The sequence below is a fragment of the Thrips palmi genome, unplaced genomic scaffold (genome assembly GCF_012932325.1).
Source record: "Thrips palmi isolate BJ-2018 unplaced genomic scaffold, TpBJ-2018v1 HiC_scaffold_1, whole genome shotgun sequence".
NCBI classification, from domain to species: Eukaryota; Metazoa; Arthropoda; class Insecta; order Thysanoptera; family Thripidae; genus Thrips; species Thrips palmi.
In genome coordinates this window covers 3,403,488-3,420,226 of record NW_023144620.1, presented here as the reverse complement: position 1 = coordinate 3,420,226, position 16,739 = coordinate 3,403,488, and the positions used below count along the sequence as shown (strand labels likewise).

The 16,739-nt window shown below is 40.2% G+C and overlaps 4 protein-coding genes across 6 annotated transcripts; 2 read left to right on the top strand and 2 right to left on the bottom strand.

Moving 5' to 3' along the window:
• Nucleotides 1-298: 298 nt before the first annotated feature.
• On the bottom strand, nucleotides 299-2,974 carry LOC117643700 (IQ and ubiquitin-like domain-containing protein). The gene is made up of 2 exons (XM_034382754.1): nucleotides 1,421-2,974; nucleotides 299-1,334 (listed from the first exon to the last, which is right to left on the bottom strand). The coding sequence occupies exons 1-2, from the start codon at nucleotides 2,795-2,797 to the stop codon at nucleotides 318-320; spliced, it is 2,394 nt and encodes a 797-aa protein (XP_034238645.1). The 5' UTR covers nucleotides 2,798-2,974; the 3' UTR covers nucleotides 299-317.
• A 961-nt stretch (nucleotides 2,975-3,935) lies between these two features.
• Nucleotides 3,936-8,935, top strand: LOC117643953 (4-hydroxybutyrate coenzyme A transferase). The gene is made up of 9 exons (XM_034383142.1): nucleotides 3,936-4,392; nucleotides 5,041-5,193; nucleotides 5,655-5,803; nucleotides 6,493-6,583; nucleotides 6,668-6,856; nucleotides 6,935-7,150; nucleotides 7,245-7,382; nucleotides 7,485-7,613; nucleotides 7,699-8,935. Exons 1-9 carry the CDS (start codon nucleotides 4,188-4,190, stop codon nucleotides 7,881-7,883), a joined length of 1,455 nt encoding a protein of 484 aa, XP_034239033.1. The 5' UTR covers nucleotides 3,936-4,187; the 3' UTR covers nucleotides 7,884-8,935.
• Nucleotides 8,936-9,086: 151 nt separating this feature from the next.
• On the top strand, nucleotides 9,087-13,141 carry LOC117643916. Of its 3 annotated transcripts, none has more exons than XM_034383094.1 (11): nucleotides 9,087-9,520; nucleotides 9,618-9,762; nucleotides 9,855-10,362; nucleotides 10,429-10,590; nucleotides 10,663-10,791; nucleotides 10,862-11,104; nucleotides 11,182-11,384; nucleotides 11,467-11,617; nucleotides 11,695-11,815; nucleotides 11,903-12,015; nucleotides 12,701-13,141. In XM_034383094.1, the coding sequence occupies exons 2-11, from the start codon at nucleotides 9,659-9,661 to the stop codon at nucleotides 12,989-12,991; spliced, it is 2,025 nt and encodes a 674-aa protein (XP_034238985.1). In that variant the 5' UTR covers nucleotides 9,087-9,520; nucleotides 9,618-9,658; the 3' UTR covers nucleotides 12,992-13,141. The 3 variants fall into 3 exon arrangements, with proteins under 3 accessions (XP_034238985.1, XP_034238994.1, XP_034239001.1); XM_034383103.1 differs by lacking the exon at nucleotides 12,701-13,141 and adding an exon at nucleotides 12,212-12,604; XM_034383110.1 differs by lacking the exon at nucleotides 12,701-13,141 and adding an exon at nucleotides 12,135-12,604.
• Nucleotides 13,142-13,167: 26 nt separating this feature from the next.
• Nucleotides 13,168-16,678, bottom strand: LOC117643908 (mitotic spindle assembly checkpoint protein MAD1). Its single transcript, XM_034383080.1, has 13 exons — nucleotides 16,252-16,678; nucleotides 16,000-16,172; nucleotides 15,750-15,917; nucleotides 15,484-15,675; nucleotides 15,274-15,404; nucleotides 15,009-15,195; nucleotides 14,846-14,934; nucleotides 14,616-14,760; nucleotides 14,358-14,532; nucleotides 14,077-14,248; nucleotides 13,824-13,996; nucleotides 13,556-13,752; nucleotides 13,168-13,476 (listed from the first exon to the last, which is right to left on the bottom strand). The coding sequence occupies exons 1-13, from the start codon at nucleotides 16,661-16,663 to the stop codon at nucleotides 13,270-13,272; spliced, it is 2,421 nt and encodes an 806-aa protein (XP_034238971.1). The 5' UTR covers nucleotides 16,664-16,678; the 3' UTR covers nucleotides 13,168-13,269.
• Nucleotides 16,679-16,739: the final 61 nt, after the last annotated feature.

The window sequence follows — 16,739 nt, the reverse complement described above, 5'->3', positions numbered from 1 at the left end:
AAAACCTAAAAATTTGCCTTGAACTTGTGGGGACTTCATCAGAAGACAAGTTTGTTAGTGTGTTCATTGTTTAGCAGATTTGTTATTTGCAAAGTTTTATGAGCTGTGATTGTTTTCAATAATAAACCAATGTAAATCAACCATTGTGAAGTAAGCAATTCATGAAAAATGGAAAATTATAGGTGTTCTTCTTATTAATAAACATTTTAGCTGCATTTACTAGTTATCTTCTACTCCCAATCTTATCGCTAAATTCCACAATTGCTAAGCTTCAAAAAATTACTTCGTATTTCAACATGAAGAAACTGACAGCAAGTTTATTTTGGGCATGCGTCTAACCTTGCAAGACCTTTTTCATAAAGAACTTTTGTAGCATTGAAATTTTGAACTAATTTGCTCACTATTGTACTATCTGAGGTCCTTCTGACTGCATATGCTGCTAACTCTGAAAAGTAAATCCGCCCCATTTGATGACGTTGTTTGATTTTCTTTACAAAAGATGATGAATAAATTTGATCAGGATTTGGAAATCTCAAGTGGGCTTTCAGTTCAGCTGCTGTGAGCAAAATGCAGTTCCACGGTGACCAACTTTGAGTAAAGTCCCAACGCCCCAAGCGAAGCTCCTCTAAATTGCCTGAGCCACCAATTGCTGAGTGGCCAAGCCAGATGTTAATTATAAGATGGTAAAAGTCTTGTTCTTGCATTATGAGAGCAACAGATGTGTAAAAACTTTGTTTCAATTCCTCTCTTCTCACTGCATTTAAAATATGACGAATTGGGTTGATGTCCACTCTGGGTCCACCTATTTCACGAAGCCAACTGCAGTTGTGGCATTTTCTAAATGTGTGGGCCTTACTATGTAATGAAAATTTATAATATGGCAAGACATTTTGACAGGATAAACATTTATATGTTTGAACCTTCTGAAATGAATTCTCTGGCAGATATTTCCTTGCTTCGGGGTTTACAGAAGGATCCTTTATGTATTCCAAGAATAAATAATTAATTCGATCCCTTAAAGTATCAATATTACCATGCTTTATCTCGCGCAGCAGTATATGATGTTCACGGTCTAGTAAAGACACAAGTTCAGGCGCAAGACTATGCTCCTCAACAGAAACTGCTTTTTTGATATCACCAAGAAAGCCGATTCTTTCCTCTACAGTAACATCAACTTTGAGAAGGTTCTGATACAACATCCTAAAACGGCAAGCTTTTTGTGTTCCTAAACTGTCCAAAGAAAGAATTTGACCGTTGTTTCCCCTCCATTTGATTGGAGAAGCTGTTTTTTCCAATAACTTTTCTTGATCTCTTCTCTGGTTCACTGTTTTGAGCTGAAACAAACAAGAAAGTTAATTTGTTCAGGAAGGCCAATGTTTTTATTTTCTTCATATGTTTCTGTATGTTTCATAAAACTTACTTGAATTCGTTGTTTTTCTATTGAGTTGATATATTGTATTTCCATTTCAAGCATTGAGAATGCTTCTGATTTTCGTAGAGCGATGCTACCTAAATTATTTATTCGATCTGTTTCTACTTTGCGCCATTCTTCTAAGTTATGATACAAAAGCTCGAAGTGCCCTCGCGTTTCAGGCTTTGTCTGTGCTTTTTTCTTTTCTATTTTTTGATTTTCTTTTTCTTCCTCAATTTTTAATTGTCGCTGTTTTTCCCACTGAATACATCTCTTATACTCCTCCTTCATTTTCATCATCATCTTACGAACTAACCAGGATCGCAAATTTCTCTGAATTAACAATACTTTGTCTTCAAAAGCCTTATTTTCAAGGTCTATTTTTTTCATACGTCTTTCTGGATCACCAATAATGACAATGCTCTGTTCTAATTCTGTTATTACAAGAGACGTCTGAGTGGATTTAGCTTTGTTAGTTTCAACTACTCTACACATCCCTGGAGTTTGTGTGTTTCGACTAGAAATGTTTTCCTTTGGTTGCCTGGGAGCAGTCTGTGTAAAAGCATGGTGATATTCTAATTTTGTTAATTTGTGACGATATCCACCTAAAAAAGGTTTTGATATAGCGCGGTTTTCTATTTCAACTATAACTTGTTTTACATGCTCTCCTTTACGAATCATAACTGTAAGGACATCATTAGTGGGGATATCAGGGTACACATTGTTTAAAACTAATGGGTATCGATCAGAATCAAGAGAAGAGAGCTGAAAAGTGACAGTTCCATAACGTTCAATTGCTATGTCATTAACGCATAAACAATCTTGCAAACTTTCAGCATTATGAATCAACTGCAAAATATTAGAAGGCACTTTAAACATTTCAGCAACAACTTTCTTCATTTCTGCAATGGTAGAAGTTTTTGAAAAAGATTGGGTAAATACCTCCCCACCAGGAAGGGAGAATTTTACAATGATATCACTATCAATATTTCCTCGCCTGTCACTTCTTTCCCAAAATACAACTACTGGATCTCTGTGGCTTTGAGGGTCTGTTGACTTTCTCCGCTTCAGTTCATTGAAACTAAGTTCACTTTCGGTTTCCAATAAATTCTGTTTAAGAAAAACATCACTGATATTCTTTTGACTCCCTTTCAGTTTTTGAGGGATGAAAACTTTCTGGATAGGTTCACTGTGAACTGAAACACTGTCTTCCCTAATGGAACATTCTAACACTGGCTCACTCTTGCTACGAGATATAGTATCACCACCCAAACTAAAGTATAAATCTTTTGAATATGTTGCTGCATTTGCACACAAGAGCAACTCTTCACTATCAGAAAACTCTGAATTTTCTTTTAATGAGATGGTTGGAGATGAACTTGACATTTTGTTTTGTTTTGAAGTCGTATCCTCTTTAGCACCTCAGATGTGGTTCACACTAAAACTTTTTGAATCGTTATAGGAGGCACCACTAACAAAATAGCATGCAACGGATACAATGCAAACGCTAGAAGATTGGAACCAAAACGATTGGAACCAATAAAATCTGGTATCCATGACAACTGGGCAGGAAAACTGTATGGAACAGAAAAATAATGTACATACCTCCATTTAATGTGGAATATTTGCAAAACGTAGCTTAATCTGATGGATACCTTCCAAAGACACATAACAAGAAAATTAATATTTTGATATGAACACCGATTTGTCTTTCTCATATGTAAATGTGATGGTCCTCCAGTTCTTAAATTCAAATCTTTTCTAACGCTCCCGCTCATCTATTCTCAGATTAGCCAACATGCACCACCTAATTTTCTTCAGCAATGGAAGAAAAGGCCCAAAATTTGTCCGGTAGAATAAGTAAAATTATCGACAAAATGTCAATGTCAAATAACGAGAATCGATTTTTTTCATTTTTTTTCCTAGGCGAAGGGAAAGCGGGACCGGTCCGGAACTAGCTAGACTTGGTAGACTAGCCGGGCAGCAGCAGAGAGAGATGTTCAGCCATTTCGGAGACTATCTTCGACGCGGGCCGCGGCGATCGCGCGCGTGAGATAGAGACAAGACGACTGTGGGACGTCTCCGAAAGTGCACTGAATGAATCGATGTGTGGGTGCGCGGAAGCGACGTGCTAGCAGCGTCGGCCGCTCCCCCGCCCCTCCTCCCCCCCGTCGCGCTCCTTCCTCTAGACCGGAAGGGGCTTCGGTTTTGGTCGGAGTGGGGGAACCTCCGAGACCCGGAAACAGCGAGGATGCGGGGTGAGGAGGGGCTGGGGTGGTGGAGGGTGGCCGCATGCCGCCTTAGCGCGTTTCCCCCACCCCATTTTCCGGGGCCGGGCTGGCTCGACGGCCAGCCGTGCGTCCCGTAAGGCTCATCCAGGGGGCCCGGTCTAGCAGGAGGAGCGCGACGGGGGGGAGGAGGGGCGGGGGAGCGGCCGACGCTGCTAGCACGTCGCTTGTGCGCGGGTGCGCGGCGGGCGCGCGGCCGGCGGGGAAGAGAGGGGGAGGGGGAGGAGGGCCGGGCCGAGCAGTGGTGGTGGTGGTGAGCGGTGCGGTGCGCAGTCATCCCGTCATCGTCATCGTCGGTCGGTGTCCTCCCTTCGCCGAGTGCTCCCAAACCGTCCCTAACTGCCGAAACTTGCAAATCGACCCGCCCGAACATACCGACCGGCCCCGTGTGCACTCGCCTGTCAAAATCAAGCAACGTCCGTGTCGCTCTCGCTCGCGGACACACTCGCCTTGAATCCCCGTCCCTGCGAGCGTCTGCTCCCGTCAGAATGGCAGGCGTCCTCAGCGTTTGCAAATTGTCGCCTCGTCTGGGCAGCTCGCTGCTCTCCAGTTTAACGAATGCGTCTCCCCGCACCTTGGCCGCGACCAGCGCTGCCAAGAATTACTTCACCTACAGCAAGGAGCCCTCCCAGCCCGTTGACAATGTCCCCAAGTTTGTGTCATCGGCCGAGGCCGTCAAGTGCATCAAGTCGGGTAAGGTTAAAGTAATTTCCCCATTGTATTCCAGATGACTTCTGCTGAATTATCCTTGAGAAAAAGTCGTACTTTGTGCACGAGTCCACCCTGGCCTGGTCTAGGTCCTCTGCTTGGAACTTCCAAGAATGATGAAGTATGCCTTGAGTTGGAACCTGTGCGAACTGGATCGCTCTGTTTGGTTTCAATTCCCGTATCAATAAAATTTTCATTAACATTTCATTACCTTTCATTTGTTTCGCATTTTTACTGAAATGAGAAACAATTCATGGCAGTTTTAAAAAGGGAAGGTTAATTTTTGTCAGGTTCAAGGCCATGCTTCGTAAATTTTTGCTCTGCTTGTGAGCATAAATTTTCTTTGCCTTTTCTCTTTTTATGCTTTTGTTGAACCAAACAAATGTAAACTAAGAACTATTCATATGTCATGTGTTTTTTTAGGCCCACAGGAAATATATCATTTATCTCTTTGCCCCACATAATGGTTGAGTTACAGGAAGAGGGACGAAAATGATCCCAGCATTTATCTCTCTGATAAGACTCAGTCACTGGTTGTTCGAGCCAATTAGCAGTTTGCCACCTACCCATGTTCTGCGGTACTCAGCTGAAAATGTTATGATAAAACTGATAAACTGTTATTACTTTGTTTAGGAGACACTGTGTTTGTCAGTGGTGCTGCTGCTACTCCCATCGACTTAGTGAATGCTATGACCGAGCATGGCAAGGCCAATAAACTGAGCAAGGTCACTGTCTGTCACATGCATACTGAGGGCAAGGCACCGTACACTGACCCAGAATGTGAGGGTGAGTACTACTGTACATGTCTGAGTATCTGCCTGACGTATCACATTAGTTTGTATTTCTATGTTAATGTTAAAACCAGAAGTACTCCTCAATAGCCTTGACATTTCTATGCAGTTATGAGAGGAAAAAAGTAAATTAATAAACTTTCTTACAATTTTTTAAATATTTTTTTCCTGTTGGGTACAGTTTATTGTTAACCATTAGTATTTTTGGTTTATTGATTTGACCTCTCTCTATTTGCTCTTCTCAGGGCTGCTCTCCATTTACCCCCACTTTGCCTTCTCCCTCACCCACTAACTTGAAATTTCTGGCAGGGAGCCAAACTGAAAATAAAAGTATCCTGAAATTATCAAGCGGATCCCACATTCATGTTTCCTTTTCCTGCAACTGAAAATATCCCATCTTAATTTGGAATGATGATTTGCTTGCTTCTTATGCATGTTTGTTGTCTATTATTTCAGGAATTTTCCGATCACTGTCATTTTTTATGGCAGCCAATGTCCGTCAATCTGTTGCTGAGGGACGCTCTGACACAATCCCTATTTTCCTGAAGGAGATTCCTCTGCTCTTCTTTAGGGGTATTGTGAAGCCTGATGTTGCTATGATCCATGTAAGTGTGACTAGTAGGGGAATATGGATGTAATTACTCTAGAGGTGGCTGATAGTGAAGGTTCTTGCGACAGGTTAGCTTATCAGTATTCATAATGCTCAAGGACACAACAGAGGCTGCCTCAGGTGAAGCTTGACAACAACTTAGTAGGTTTGACCTTGGCCGTTCGCGGAGCCGCCGGTGGGGGGCGGGGCACGGCGGGCCGGTCTGGGTCTGGGTCTGCCAAGCAACGTGAGGCGTGGCTTTGCGTTGCGGTGCGGTGCCGTGCCGCGCCGCGCCGCACCGCACTGGGGCACTGCTGGGAGACTGACTGGCTAGGGAAGCACCGGCCGTGGCCGTGGTTGTTACAGCCAAACTATTGTAGACCTCACGCATTTGACCTGGCATCTGGCGTGGCTTAGCGGCGCCGAGGCGATAGGAACGCAATCGCTCGTTGGACTGTGGCCGTTGTGGCCCCTTCCCTCCGGCTGGCGGCGGTGGCGGTGCGGTGGCCCTCAGCCCGGCAAGCGCGGCCCGGCAAGCCCGTCACGCCCGTCCAGGCCAGACCAAGGGTCACTTCCCTTATCAACTACGCTTCACTGACAAATGAGGGAGGGAACCAGCAAAAAAATGAAAAGAATGTTACCTTAGCACATTAATTTCAGAAATTATTTTTTTCACTTTTTAAATTTTTTCAACTTTTTTTAAAGGTGTCACCCCCGGATCAGCACGGCTACTGCTCACTGGGTACCAGTGTTGACTGTGTCCGAGCCGGTGTTTCTTACTCGAAAACAGTCATTGGTATGCATCCTGTAAACTTGCTTGACTAGTAATTTAATGGCTCTGGACTCATTCTCTCTATTATCTTTTCCTTCTTGATTTCAGCCCAAATTAACCCTCACATGCCTCGCACCTTTGGTGATGCTCAGATCCACATTTCTCACTTTGATTATGCTGTGAATGTTGACACCCCACTCCCTGATCATGGTGGAAAGCCACCATCCCCTGAGGAAGTGCAGATTGGCAAGCTGATTGCTCAGAATTTAGTTGAGGATGGTGCCACACTTCAAATGGGTAAATTAAGTTCCCTGTTTTTGTCTGTGCCTGACTTTTGAGTTTGTCAGCAATAAGTGTTGCTTGTTTCTTTACAAGGTATTGGCAACATTCCTGACTCTGTTCTCAGTCAGCTGGGTAACCACAAAGATCTTGGAGTGCACTCTGAAATGTTCAGTGGTGGACTGGTTGATTTGGTTGCCAAAGGTGCTGTTACAAACAACAACAAAACCCACAACAAGGGTAAAATTATTGGGAGCTTCCTCATTGGCAATAAGAAGCTGTACGATTTTGTTGACAACAATCCTTTCATTGGTGAGCTATTTACTTGAAAAAATTCCCTCCCCCATCACTTTTTATTTTGCAAAAATGTAATTATGTTTGTATACATACTGCCTTTGTCTTTCAGAAATGAAGGAAGTTCACTATGTGAATGGATTGCATCAAATTGCTCGCAATCCAAAAATGACTGCAATTAATTCCTGTATGGAAATTGATTTAACTGGTCAAGTTGTGTCTGATTCTATTGGAACTAGAATGTATTCTGGTAGGTGTCTGCCATATATCCTGTTATTGTTTGAAGTGGAAAAGCTGATTTTATTTGATTTTTGTGATTTGTTAATAATGATGCCATTAAAATATTGTCTAGGTTTTGGTGGTCAAGTTGATTTTATCCGTGGTGCTGGAGAGGGCTATGATGGTAAGGGAAAGCCTATCATTGCAATGGCTTCCAGGAGCCCAAGGGGTGTGTCTAAAATTGTTCCAACCATCAAAGAAGGTAAATATCGATTTTCCCATGTCATCTTGTCTTGAGGAAAGCCTCTCCTTTGAGAATGAACTAATAAAATGAAATCTCATTACAGGTGCTGGAGTTGTTACCAGCCGCGCCCATGTTCAATATGTGGTCACTGAGCAAGGTATTGCATCCCTCTTTGGCAAGTCTCTTCGCCAGCGTGCATATGAGCTCATTAAAATTGCTCACCCTGATGTCAGGGAAAGCCTTGAGAAGGCCGCCTTCGAAAGGCTCAAGGTTATGCCTAGCCCATAAATTTAATTCTGGTGATTCCCTATGTGAAAAATGTTGAGTTTTACCAACGTAAACAGGTGTACAAACAACCTTAGATGTATTAATTTAGTCTTTGTCTGGAGGTTGTTATGTGTAGCAGTAAGAATGTGTAGCATGAAATGTGCCATTTACAACCTCTTTCAATTTTTTTTAAACTCTATTTTCTGTGCCTGTAGAAATTGATTCTTGATAAAGAATTTGCACACTGCACCTCACAAAGACTTTTCACTTAGACTAAAACATTGTGACGGCTAAGCACATACTTTCTACTTTCTTTTTAGGAATTTTTGATGGAAACAGCAGAGCTGTCTTGTGATACCTGTTTGTAAAACTTTTGAAGTGATTTTTCAGTAATAACAAAGTTGTCTCATGTGTACTTTTGAAAATGAGAAGGCTATACTTTAGTGGATGAGGCTATACTGTACCTCTGCCTGATGAGGCTTGTGCTGGGCTTTTCCTGTTTGGCTCTGCCAAATTTTGTTGCTGTTGTGATAAATCTAATGACATTGTGCACCATGTTGACATTCTGTTAGAAGCAGTAAATAAACTCCTCTGCCTTTTATGTATTATGTACTGCAAGTTACCACATAATGTAATATGATCTAGATTATGTGATTTTTTTTCTAATAGTTTATACATGTCGTGACCCTTTAAAGCTGCTGATGTTTAATATGTTGAAGAATGAAATGTAAAGAGTAATTTTGCATATCTGTATGTATTTTTATCAGCAAGTCTGAAGTACCCTGTACAAATGATGTTCTGACCCAATAAGTATAAATGGGCAACATCATCCTAGAGGAAACCATTGATTGAGCTTGCCACACTTTTTTAGTTTTAAGAGTGAATTTAAGGTTTTATTCCAACTATTTTAGGAAGCTAATGACCATCAGTTTTATATTGGTCTTTAGTGGTTCCAATTTGGACCGCCTTGTCTCCTTTTAGACTGTATCACTCGTGTTTACATGCCATGCTTTTAGTACAATCAGTGACAATGTTAAAAACGCTTGTTATTATTAAAATTCACTGAAATTCAACATGGATTTCTTTCAGTACAGTCCCCATCCTGCCCAATCTGTAGAGCTTGAAGCATGACGCTTGGACGAGATAAGCTCAGGCGTCCTCGTTCCGTAGCGAATGTGTTACAAAGGGAACGTGCCCCACGCTGAATATCTTGGTGCATGGTTGATCCTGGCGTCCTTTCTGCCTTGCTTACTGTTCACAAGGATTTAACGGACGGAGGGGGAATGCCACTTAAGTTTGAATTCGCGCCATTGCCTCGTCACTCCGACCACCGATCCAGTCTGCTCAGCCCTTTCTTTACTTTACGAAACTGAAACTGGCAGTTAATGTATGGAGCAAGAAAAAAATTTATACTTACAAATAATCAATTTGATCTCCGGGAATCAAGTTTGTCCATTCCCAGAAAGAAACCTGAGAAGGGTAGTAGCAGACCATGGTTGGCAACACTCTCAGGTCACGGAACACGTTCCGAACTTTGCGACAAGGCGCTGACTCCCGCGCATAGTCACAGTCCCGTTGTTTTGGTTAGTAGACGGCGCGAAGAAAGACAATGCGGTTTCTGTTTTTGTTCTAGGCTCGAAGATTTGTTCGGCAGAAAGGTATTGTGCAATCATTCATCTCAATGTACTTCTGATAACTCTATTCTTAACGTTCCGCTGATCTATGTATGGGTGTCTTTTGGTTTGGCGTCTTCAGGTTGTTATTGTTTGTTGGGGGTAGAGAGAACGCCGCACGCCATGGCTGCGGCAAAACCAGTCCAAATTACTGTACCAAAGAATATTAGTATTGTGCGAGGTATCATGACCCCGCCCAAATCTGCACCGTCTTCGGACCGTAAAAGGTATTTAAAAAATAAATAAATGATAATGTAACCTCATTTACCCTTCCATTTACCCTGTCCCCATTGTGTACTAATGTCTATCTCTCCCGTAGGAAATTTAAAACCCTCGTGAGCCCTGTTGGGGCAAAGGCAGGAGGTTTCTCTTTATTTAGTCCCCCTTCATCTCCTAGCAAAATCTTGAAATCTCCTACAAGTTCTTCACCTTCAAGGAAGAAACCAAATTTAACCATACAGCAAGGAGCAAACCAAAACAATAAAATTTTTAGATATCTTCAACCAAAGCGATTGCTACCTGCTTTTGATAGTCAAAGTGAACCTGTTCCAGTTATTTGTAATAATAACAACAATATTGAAGACAAGGAAAATGCATCACTTGAGCTGAAGGTTTCGTTAGTGAGGCTTGATGATAATGTGCTGGCAAAAGAACACAACTACTGTATTGCTCATAGAAGCCCTAAGAAGTTTTGCTGCAATGCCGCCTCAGAATATGTTACACAAGCTCTTGAAAAAATTGTCATTAATGATACTCTAGACCCTTGCAAGCGATTAGGTATTGCTGTGCCACCTTGTGTCCTCACCCAAAGCTGCTGTCATGATAAAGTAATTCCTCATTACATCTTGTTGGTTTCAGTTAGCTCATTTTGTGGTACTCATTAGTTTTAATAGTTGCAGGCAGCAGATTCATCTTCATCTCATCTAGACAACCTGCTTTTCACTATGATAGATGCAGACCTTGAGGTTGCCATGATTCGAGCATGTTACCGACATTTATCTGCCAAAGTATATCCATCACCAACAGTAATTCATTCTGTTTTCAAGATTATGAAAGTAGGTGGTTTACACTGCTGAAGAGAGATACATTTTGTGTTCAAGTATTTTTCAACTGCCTTTTCCTTACAGGAGATACCAACCAAAGAAGTTGTTTGTCTGGGAAAGAGTTATCTGAAGAGAGTGCTTCATTTGTTCCCTCCCTGTTCCCCTCATTTGAGGAAACACTATTTGAGTGTTCTTCACTCTGGTGATACCAAAGTAAGACATGATTGTCAATCAAATATAAACAGTAGTCTTTAGTCCTTTTTACATTTTGATCTTTTTCCAGCTTGCACACCAATCATGGTCTGCAAGATCGACAGATTTCTTTCAAGAGGGATTGAATGAAGTTGAATCTCTCGTTGAGTCATTATTAAATCCAGAACAACTCAAACAAAAGAATAACATCCCTGGCATACGAAGAATTGTGAAACCTCGTAGGTACAGGGATTCACCTTCCCCTGTGAAGAGATCAACCCGCAGACAATCTAGTATGCAAGATGATGAAGCTTCCTCTAATTCTTCTTCTGATGTAATGATCATGTTCCATACACTTTTAATTCAGTTTATTGATACTTGGTAATTCAGTATACCTTTTTGTTACTGTAGGATACAGAAAGGATTAAGAGGGAGATGCAAAACTACTCCTCTGTAATTGTAAAGAAGAAGCAGGCACGAATTGAATTACTGAATTCCATGTCTAATGAAGAGAAAATTGATCATGTTTTTTCAAGGTTTGAAATTTTATTGGACATATTGGAGATGGATTTGATACTTTGGCTTTCAAGGAATGCTGACCACACCAAAATAAGGTATGAAGCCAAATTGGACTCTGACACATTTTTGATCAGCCTTAGATACAATGGGGAAAGTGTCCTCTTGATTCTTTTTCAGTGACCGTGAAATCTGCCCTTTGGTCATCCTAGCCCTATGGAGACCTGAATCTGACACTGGCTTTGATTCTATCAACTGTCGCAGGATATTTTCTATGTATGCGAGTAGTTGGGTTGTCAAACTCCGTCCTGATCACCTTAAGACTCTAGCGGTTTGTGCCAGCTTAATGGAAATGTCTGCATTTAATAATAATTCAGTCCTTACTTTCAAATTTTATTTGTGCTTTAGAGACTTATTGGATTGATAGCTGAAGTAACATCAGCTAGTGAGCCAAACTCCAGCAATGCCCACCCATACACTGGAGACTGCTGTGCCAATCTGTCCCGAAAGCTCAGTGATGCGCTCAAAAGTAAGCAGTATTTATGTTGCTTAAAAATTTAATTTAGTCATTATGCTTGGTTGGTGTCTTTTTATAAAATGAATTATTCTGTTTTAGATTCAGACCTCTCTGAAGTGAGAGACAAAGCTGTGAAAATGCTCAAGCCTAATTGGCTGCAGATGCAGGTGTCTGCAAATTTATTGGGAATCTCTCCATCCCTCACCTCTGTGGTAAGGAAATAAATGCTTCAATGAGGATTGGAGTAGCTCCTCATAGGATTAGACATCCTACTGCCATTGATATTATACGGGACATGTTACTTTAGTTGTTCATTTAATTTTTTTTTTAGATTTATGTTTAGTTTAGTTTAGTTGGGCAACTTATTGCTGTCTGTTGGTGTACAGTTCCAAGTTTGCTTTGTTATAGAGTAAAGTTAGTTGTAAAACACATGGGACATACTCCAATCTGGAACTGAGGCTTGAAGAGCGTCTATATGTTATCCATGATGGAAGGCATCTCTACGTCACGATGAGAACTGACAACATTCTTAATTAATGTTTAATTTTATTCTAGTTTTGTCAAGATTATGTTCTTAGTAACTTGTTGCCTGATTTTATCATATATTTTGAATTACTTTATTCCTTAATGGAATAATGAATTATTTCACATTCTAAAGAAGTATTTTATGGTATATTTTGTTTTTGCTTTTAATGAATATTATACTTCTGACATTTGCATTACAGTAGGGCTCCTGTAATTGTACTGTTGGCTCTACATTTGATTCAGTGAATAAAACATTGGTACCTGTCCTCACATCTACTAAGGCTTTTGTTTTACCCTTGTCTCTAAAATATTCCTTCCTTTAAAAGTTTTGATTTCAATAAGAAATTATTTTAACAAACGTGCTTTTAACAGGATATGAAAACTCTTCTAGAGCCTATGACTGACACAACCACACATTTGTGGGCTCATTTCCTGGATGCTGTCATGGAATTTTATCATACAAAGTATGCTGTGGTTCTACTAACACAAGGACGTCTGGGTTGTTTCCAAGAAGACTCGATACGAAAAAATTATATAAATTCAAAGCAATGTGACATCAATTATAAAGCGCTCTTGCAAGAAATATCAGCGTATTGCGAATTATACAATCATATAAATTTAAGTTGCATGAACAATGCTCTGATACGCATTTTTGCTCTATAACACTAGATGCAAAACAAAAATTGTCGTAAAAATAAATCCACAAGACTGATCAACTTACTACTTTGATGAAGTAAACTGTTATGATTTCTTAAAATAGTTTTATCATATTTTATACGTTTTTAAAGAATCATATGTACATAGAAACTAATATTTATTCATGAATAAATGCTAATCAATGAAAGAATGTATGTTTAATTTATTTCCAAAAATATTTCCAAGCTTTCCACTAAACCTTTATCACAATTTTTCATTAATAAATAAAGACAACTTTCACTGTATCAGTCTAAGACAACAATAGGATCATCATCATCATCGTCTGCTGAAGCAGAAGGCACCATCATTGATTGGCGACTAAATAAGTCCATTGTTACAGCAGCATTGAATACAGGGAGGGAACCTTGTTGATGAAGATGGGTGTCAATTAAGTCCCCAAGAGATGCAGAGAATGGTGTTTCCAGCAAATTAAAGGTGACATTATCTTGCATCTAGGACCAAATGAAGTGGACACCGATAAACACACTGAGAAACATCAAGATGAATTTGTATCAACTAAAGTATACCAACCTTGAATAAGAGATAATCATCAGGAGATTCAGCATACATGCTTGATAGTCGAAACAGCCCTCCTTTATTTTGCAATCGGTCAACTTTATATCCCAATAAATTGTAAACACAATCACGAAACTCTGTGCTAGTCTTTTTAAAGGCTTCTTTTAATCTCTGCATCATTATATCAGCAGATTTAATCTTCTCTTGGAGTTCTGATTTAGGAAAGAAAAGTTATAGAGAAATCCAACAAATACATCATTGATATTGCAAAACATGACATTACCTTGTACTTCCTGTGAATTTGAGGTCATTAAACGCTTGTCAACTTTACATGTTATATCATCTCTTTCACCCTCTTGCAAAACCTTCACTCGTTCTCGAAGTTTAGCAACTTCAGTCTTCAGCATGGTTACTTCCTTCTCTCGCTCTTCTTCAGCGCTTGCTACCGGATTCATCCTACATATAATTTAAGCATACAAAATAATTTATGGTGAATTTAATTCTAAGATAAGTTGAGTGCAAGAGAGTTAAGTCACCTCAAATGTAAAATTCTAGAGGAGCCAGAACTGAAGTCTCCTTTGAGAACCTGTTGTTCCATTTGATGCTGCAATTCATCAACTCGCTTTTGCAAGGAAATTTTTTCAGCAGACAATGCATCTTTTTCAGCTGATATCACTCGAATCTTTTCTAACAAGCCTTCAGCACCACCTAAAACGAGTTATTGAAAACCAGGTCAAACCCCCATTGAAAATAGAGCGTCAACTAAGCATTTTCAATATTTGATTAGCAGTTTAACTTCAGAACAGCAGAAACAAACCTTGACCGAGAGCAGATGTCAGATCAGCCTCTAAGTTTTCTACTAGTTCTCTGTATCCATCCAATGATTTCTCCAAGGATTCAATCCGTGGTCGTAAAGCTTGTTGTTGGTTCGAGACTGGCATTGTCAATTCTTTCTCATATGAATCTAGCTGCTCCCTATAGCTGTTCCTCTCCTGAAAAAAAAGAATTATACAAAAGTTAAGTAAAGCAATAATGAGATGTATTCAAGGTTCAAGGGGAAAAAAAAATTACGTACTCCAGTAACAAGGGCTAGTTTTCTTTGCCATCTTCTGATGAGGTTTCCTTGTTGGTCTTGAGTAGTTTTCAAAGAAGATACTTCTTTGGACAGTCGTGATATTTCAGACTGGGCCTTTGCAAGCGCACTGTTGCCGCACTTCCATCTAATGACAAGAAGAAAAATATTTCAAAATTAAGAGGCTTACAGAGCAGTACAAGATCTAAGTTGCTACCAATCGGTACTCGTACTTATTCTGAAGATCAGCCACTTCAGAGGATAGGAGCAGCTCAGATTGTTGTAATTCTTGGAGATGTTTACGCAGCAAACTAGGACACACCTAGAAAAAGACAGAAAGTTTAACGATAAAAAGCACAAGTAACATTGTTTGATTTTTTTTAGATTGATACTTGCATCATTGTCAGAAGCACTAGGGCAAAAGTCCTTCACTAGTTTTTCCCAATCTCTTAATTTACTCTCCAGCCGCTGCTGATGGGCTTCTAATTGCACAAGGCGAGTAATCTGCTCATCACTAGAGGCACATTTTTGACGTAGGTCAGCAACTTCCTCCTCCAGCAGAAGTTTGTTATGAACAGCATCTCTGTTGGTAGATTATGGCGTTAGTTAAATAATTACTAAATTCTGAGAATCAATAATTGAAGCAGAAACATCAACCCACCTTAAGTTCACCACATCCTTACGAAGAATTTCAAGCTCACGTTCCATCTCAGGTAACTTAAAAAGTTTCTGCTGTTGGGCTTTGACAATGGCAGATGCCTCATTACCATCTTCTAGTTGGCGCTGTAAGTCCTTCAAAGGAAAAAACACAAACCTTCTGAGCAAAATGATCAACAATTATTTACCCTGACTGGCAAGAAAAGGCACTAACCTTAATTGTTCTTTGAGCTTCTCTAAGTTCTAGAGAAAGTTGTTCATTCTGAAAAGTATTTAATTTAGATTCATTTGAAGATGAAGAACGCCGCTTTTCAACTTCATTCTGGCTTATGATAGATTTAAGTTTCTTAATTTCGTCTTCGTAGTCCTCATTTTTGTTCTCGGCATTCCTGACCGATCGTTTCATCTGGATGTGGGGAAAATTTAGAAACTATAGTTGCTAGCACCAAGTATAATAGTTTCATAGCAAAGACAGATTACCTCAAACATCTCATCAGTAAGCTGATTTTTCTCCCTACGCAGGGTGATTATTGCCTGCTCAAGTTGGGCATTTTGGTCTTCCAAATCTTTTAATTTTCGAGCAAGGCTGTCCCGACAATCTGATTCTCTTCGACGAAGTTGTGAAACTCGGCTCTCTAGAGTTTGTATCTAGGATATATGAAGATGCACATTAGAATGTCAAAAATTGATGAAGTAAGAAAAAGGAAGACTAAATAAAATTTATACCGACCATAGTTTTATCTCGACCCTGTTGGAGCAAAAGACTGTTTTTCTCTGATTCAAAAACAACCTCCAGTTCCCGTCTCAGTGCATGTAGTTGACTGACCCGCGTTTCCAAGGAGGCTATTTTACTCTTAGCGTCTATTAGTTCTTTCTTCAAACGACGAGCTTCCCACGGTGATTCTGAGAAGAAAGCAGAACTCTAAAATTAGACAGAGAGTTTAATGGCAATAAGAAAATCAAAGGCTGTTCCAAAACATACCAATGGCAGATACATCAAGGTGTGACACATCGGATGATGGAGGGGTTCCCTCGAGGCTCCACTTTTTCCTTTTGACATGTTCATTCATGCTGCCTTCGAAGCTATCGTTACCAAAATTAAGTCTCGTTGATACGGTTGATGCAGACCGGTTCACCTCATCGACTTCTAACCTATTTGGCGATGCCTTACGCTTAAAATTATCTAAAATGGAGGCCACGCACGTGAGTGAATCACTGTCATTTCGCAGCATTTTATTACGACCCGTCAAACCTCTAAAGAAATGGGAGCTGGTGCACACAATTTCTCCAGGAATTGATGGTTTTTTGATGCAGTCGACATCAAAACTAATCAAAACAACAACTACAACCTTTCGTGGCAGAGTTGCCAACCCGTGAGTAATTGCCCACGCCATGGGCGAATTCCGTATAGTGTGAGGAATTTTCTCAGTCGCTAGGGTGCTTTTACCAAAACTGATCAAAAGGGCAAAA

Bases quoted from the DNA above. Each gene is read 5' to 3' on its own strand.
- LOC117643700 (XM_034382754.1), bottom strand. From the start codon at position 2,797: ATGTCAAGTTCATCTCCAACCATCTCATTAAAAGAAAATTCAGAGTTT. The intron at 1,335-1,420 runs GTAAGTTTTATG...TGTTTGTTTCAG, and splicing joins TAGAAAAACAACGAATTCAA to CTCAAAACAGTGAACCAGAG.
- LOC117643953 (XM_034383142.1), top strand. From the start codon at position 4,188: ATGGCAGGCGTCCTCAGCGTTTGCAAATTGTCGCCTCGTCTGGGCAGC. The intron at 5,804-6,492 runs GTAAGTGTGACT...CTTTTTTTAAAG, and splicing joins CTGATGTTGCTATGATCCAT to GTGTCACCCCCGGATCAGCA. The intron at 7,383-7,484 runs GTAGGTGTCTGC...AATATTGTCTAG, and splicing joins TGGAACTAGAATGTATTCTG to GTTTTGGTGGTCAAGTTGAT.
- LOC117643916 (XM_034383094.1), top strand. From the start codon at position 9,659: ATGGCTGCGGCAAAACCAGTCCAAATTACTGTACCAAAGAATATTAGT. The intron at 10,591-10,662 runs GTAGGTGGTTTA...TTTTCCTTACAG, and splicing joins CTGTTTTCAAGATTATGAAA to GAGATACCAACCAAAGAAGT. The intron at 10,792-10,861 runs GTAAGACATGAT...ATCTTTTTCCAG, and splicing joins TTCACTCTGGTGATACCAAA to CTTGCACACCAATCATGGTC.
- LOC117643908 (XM_034383080.1), bottom strand. From the start codon at position 16,663: ATGGCGTGGGCAATTACTCACGGGTTGGCAACTCTGCCACGAAAGGTT. The intron at 14,935-15,008 runs GCAAGTATCAAT...GTCTTTTTCTAG, and splicing joins CTAGTGCTTCTGACAATGAT to GTGTGTCCTAGTTTGCTGCG. The intron at 13,477-13,555 runs GTTGGTATACTT...ATTTGGTCCTAG, and splicing joins ATGATTATCTCTTATTCAAG to ATGCAAGATAATGTCACCTT.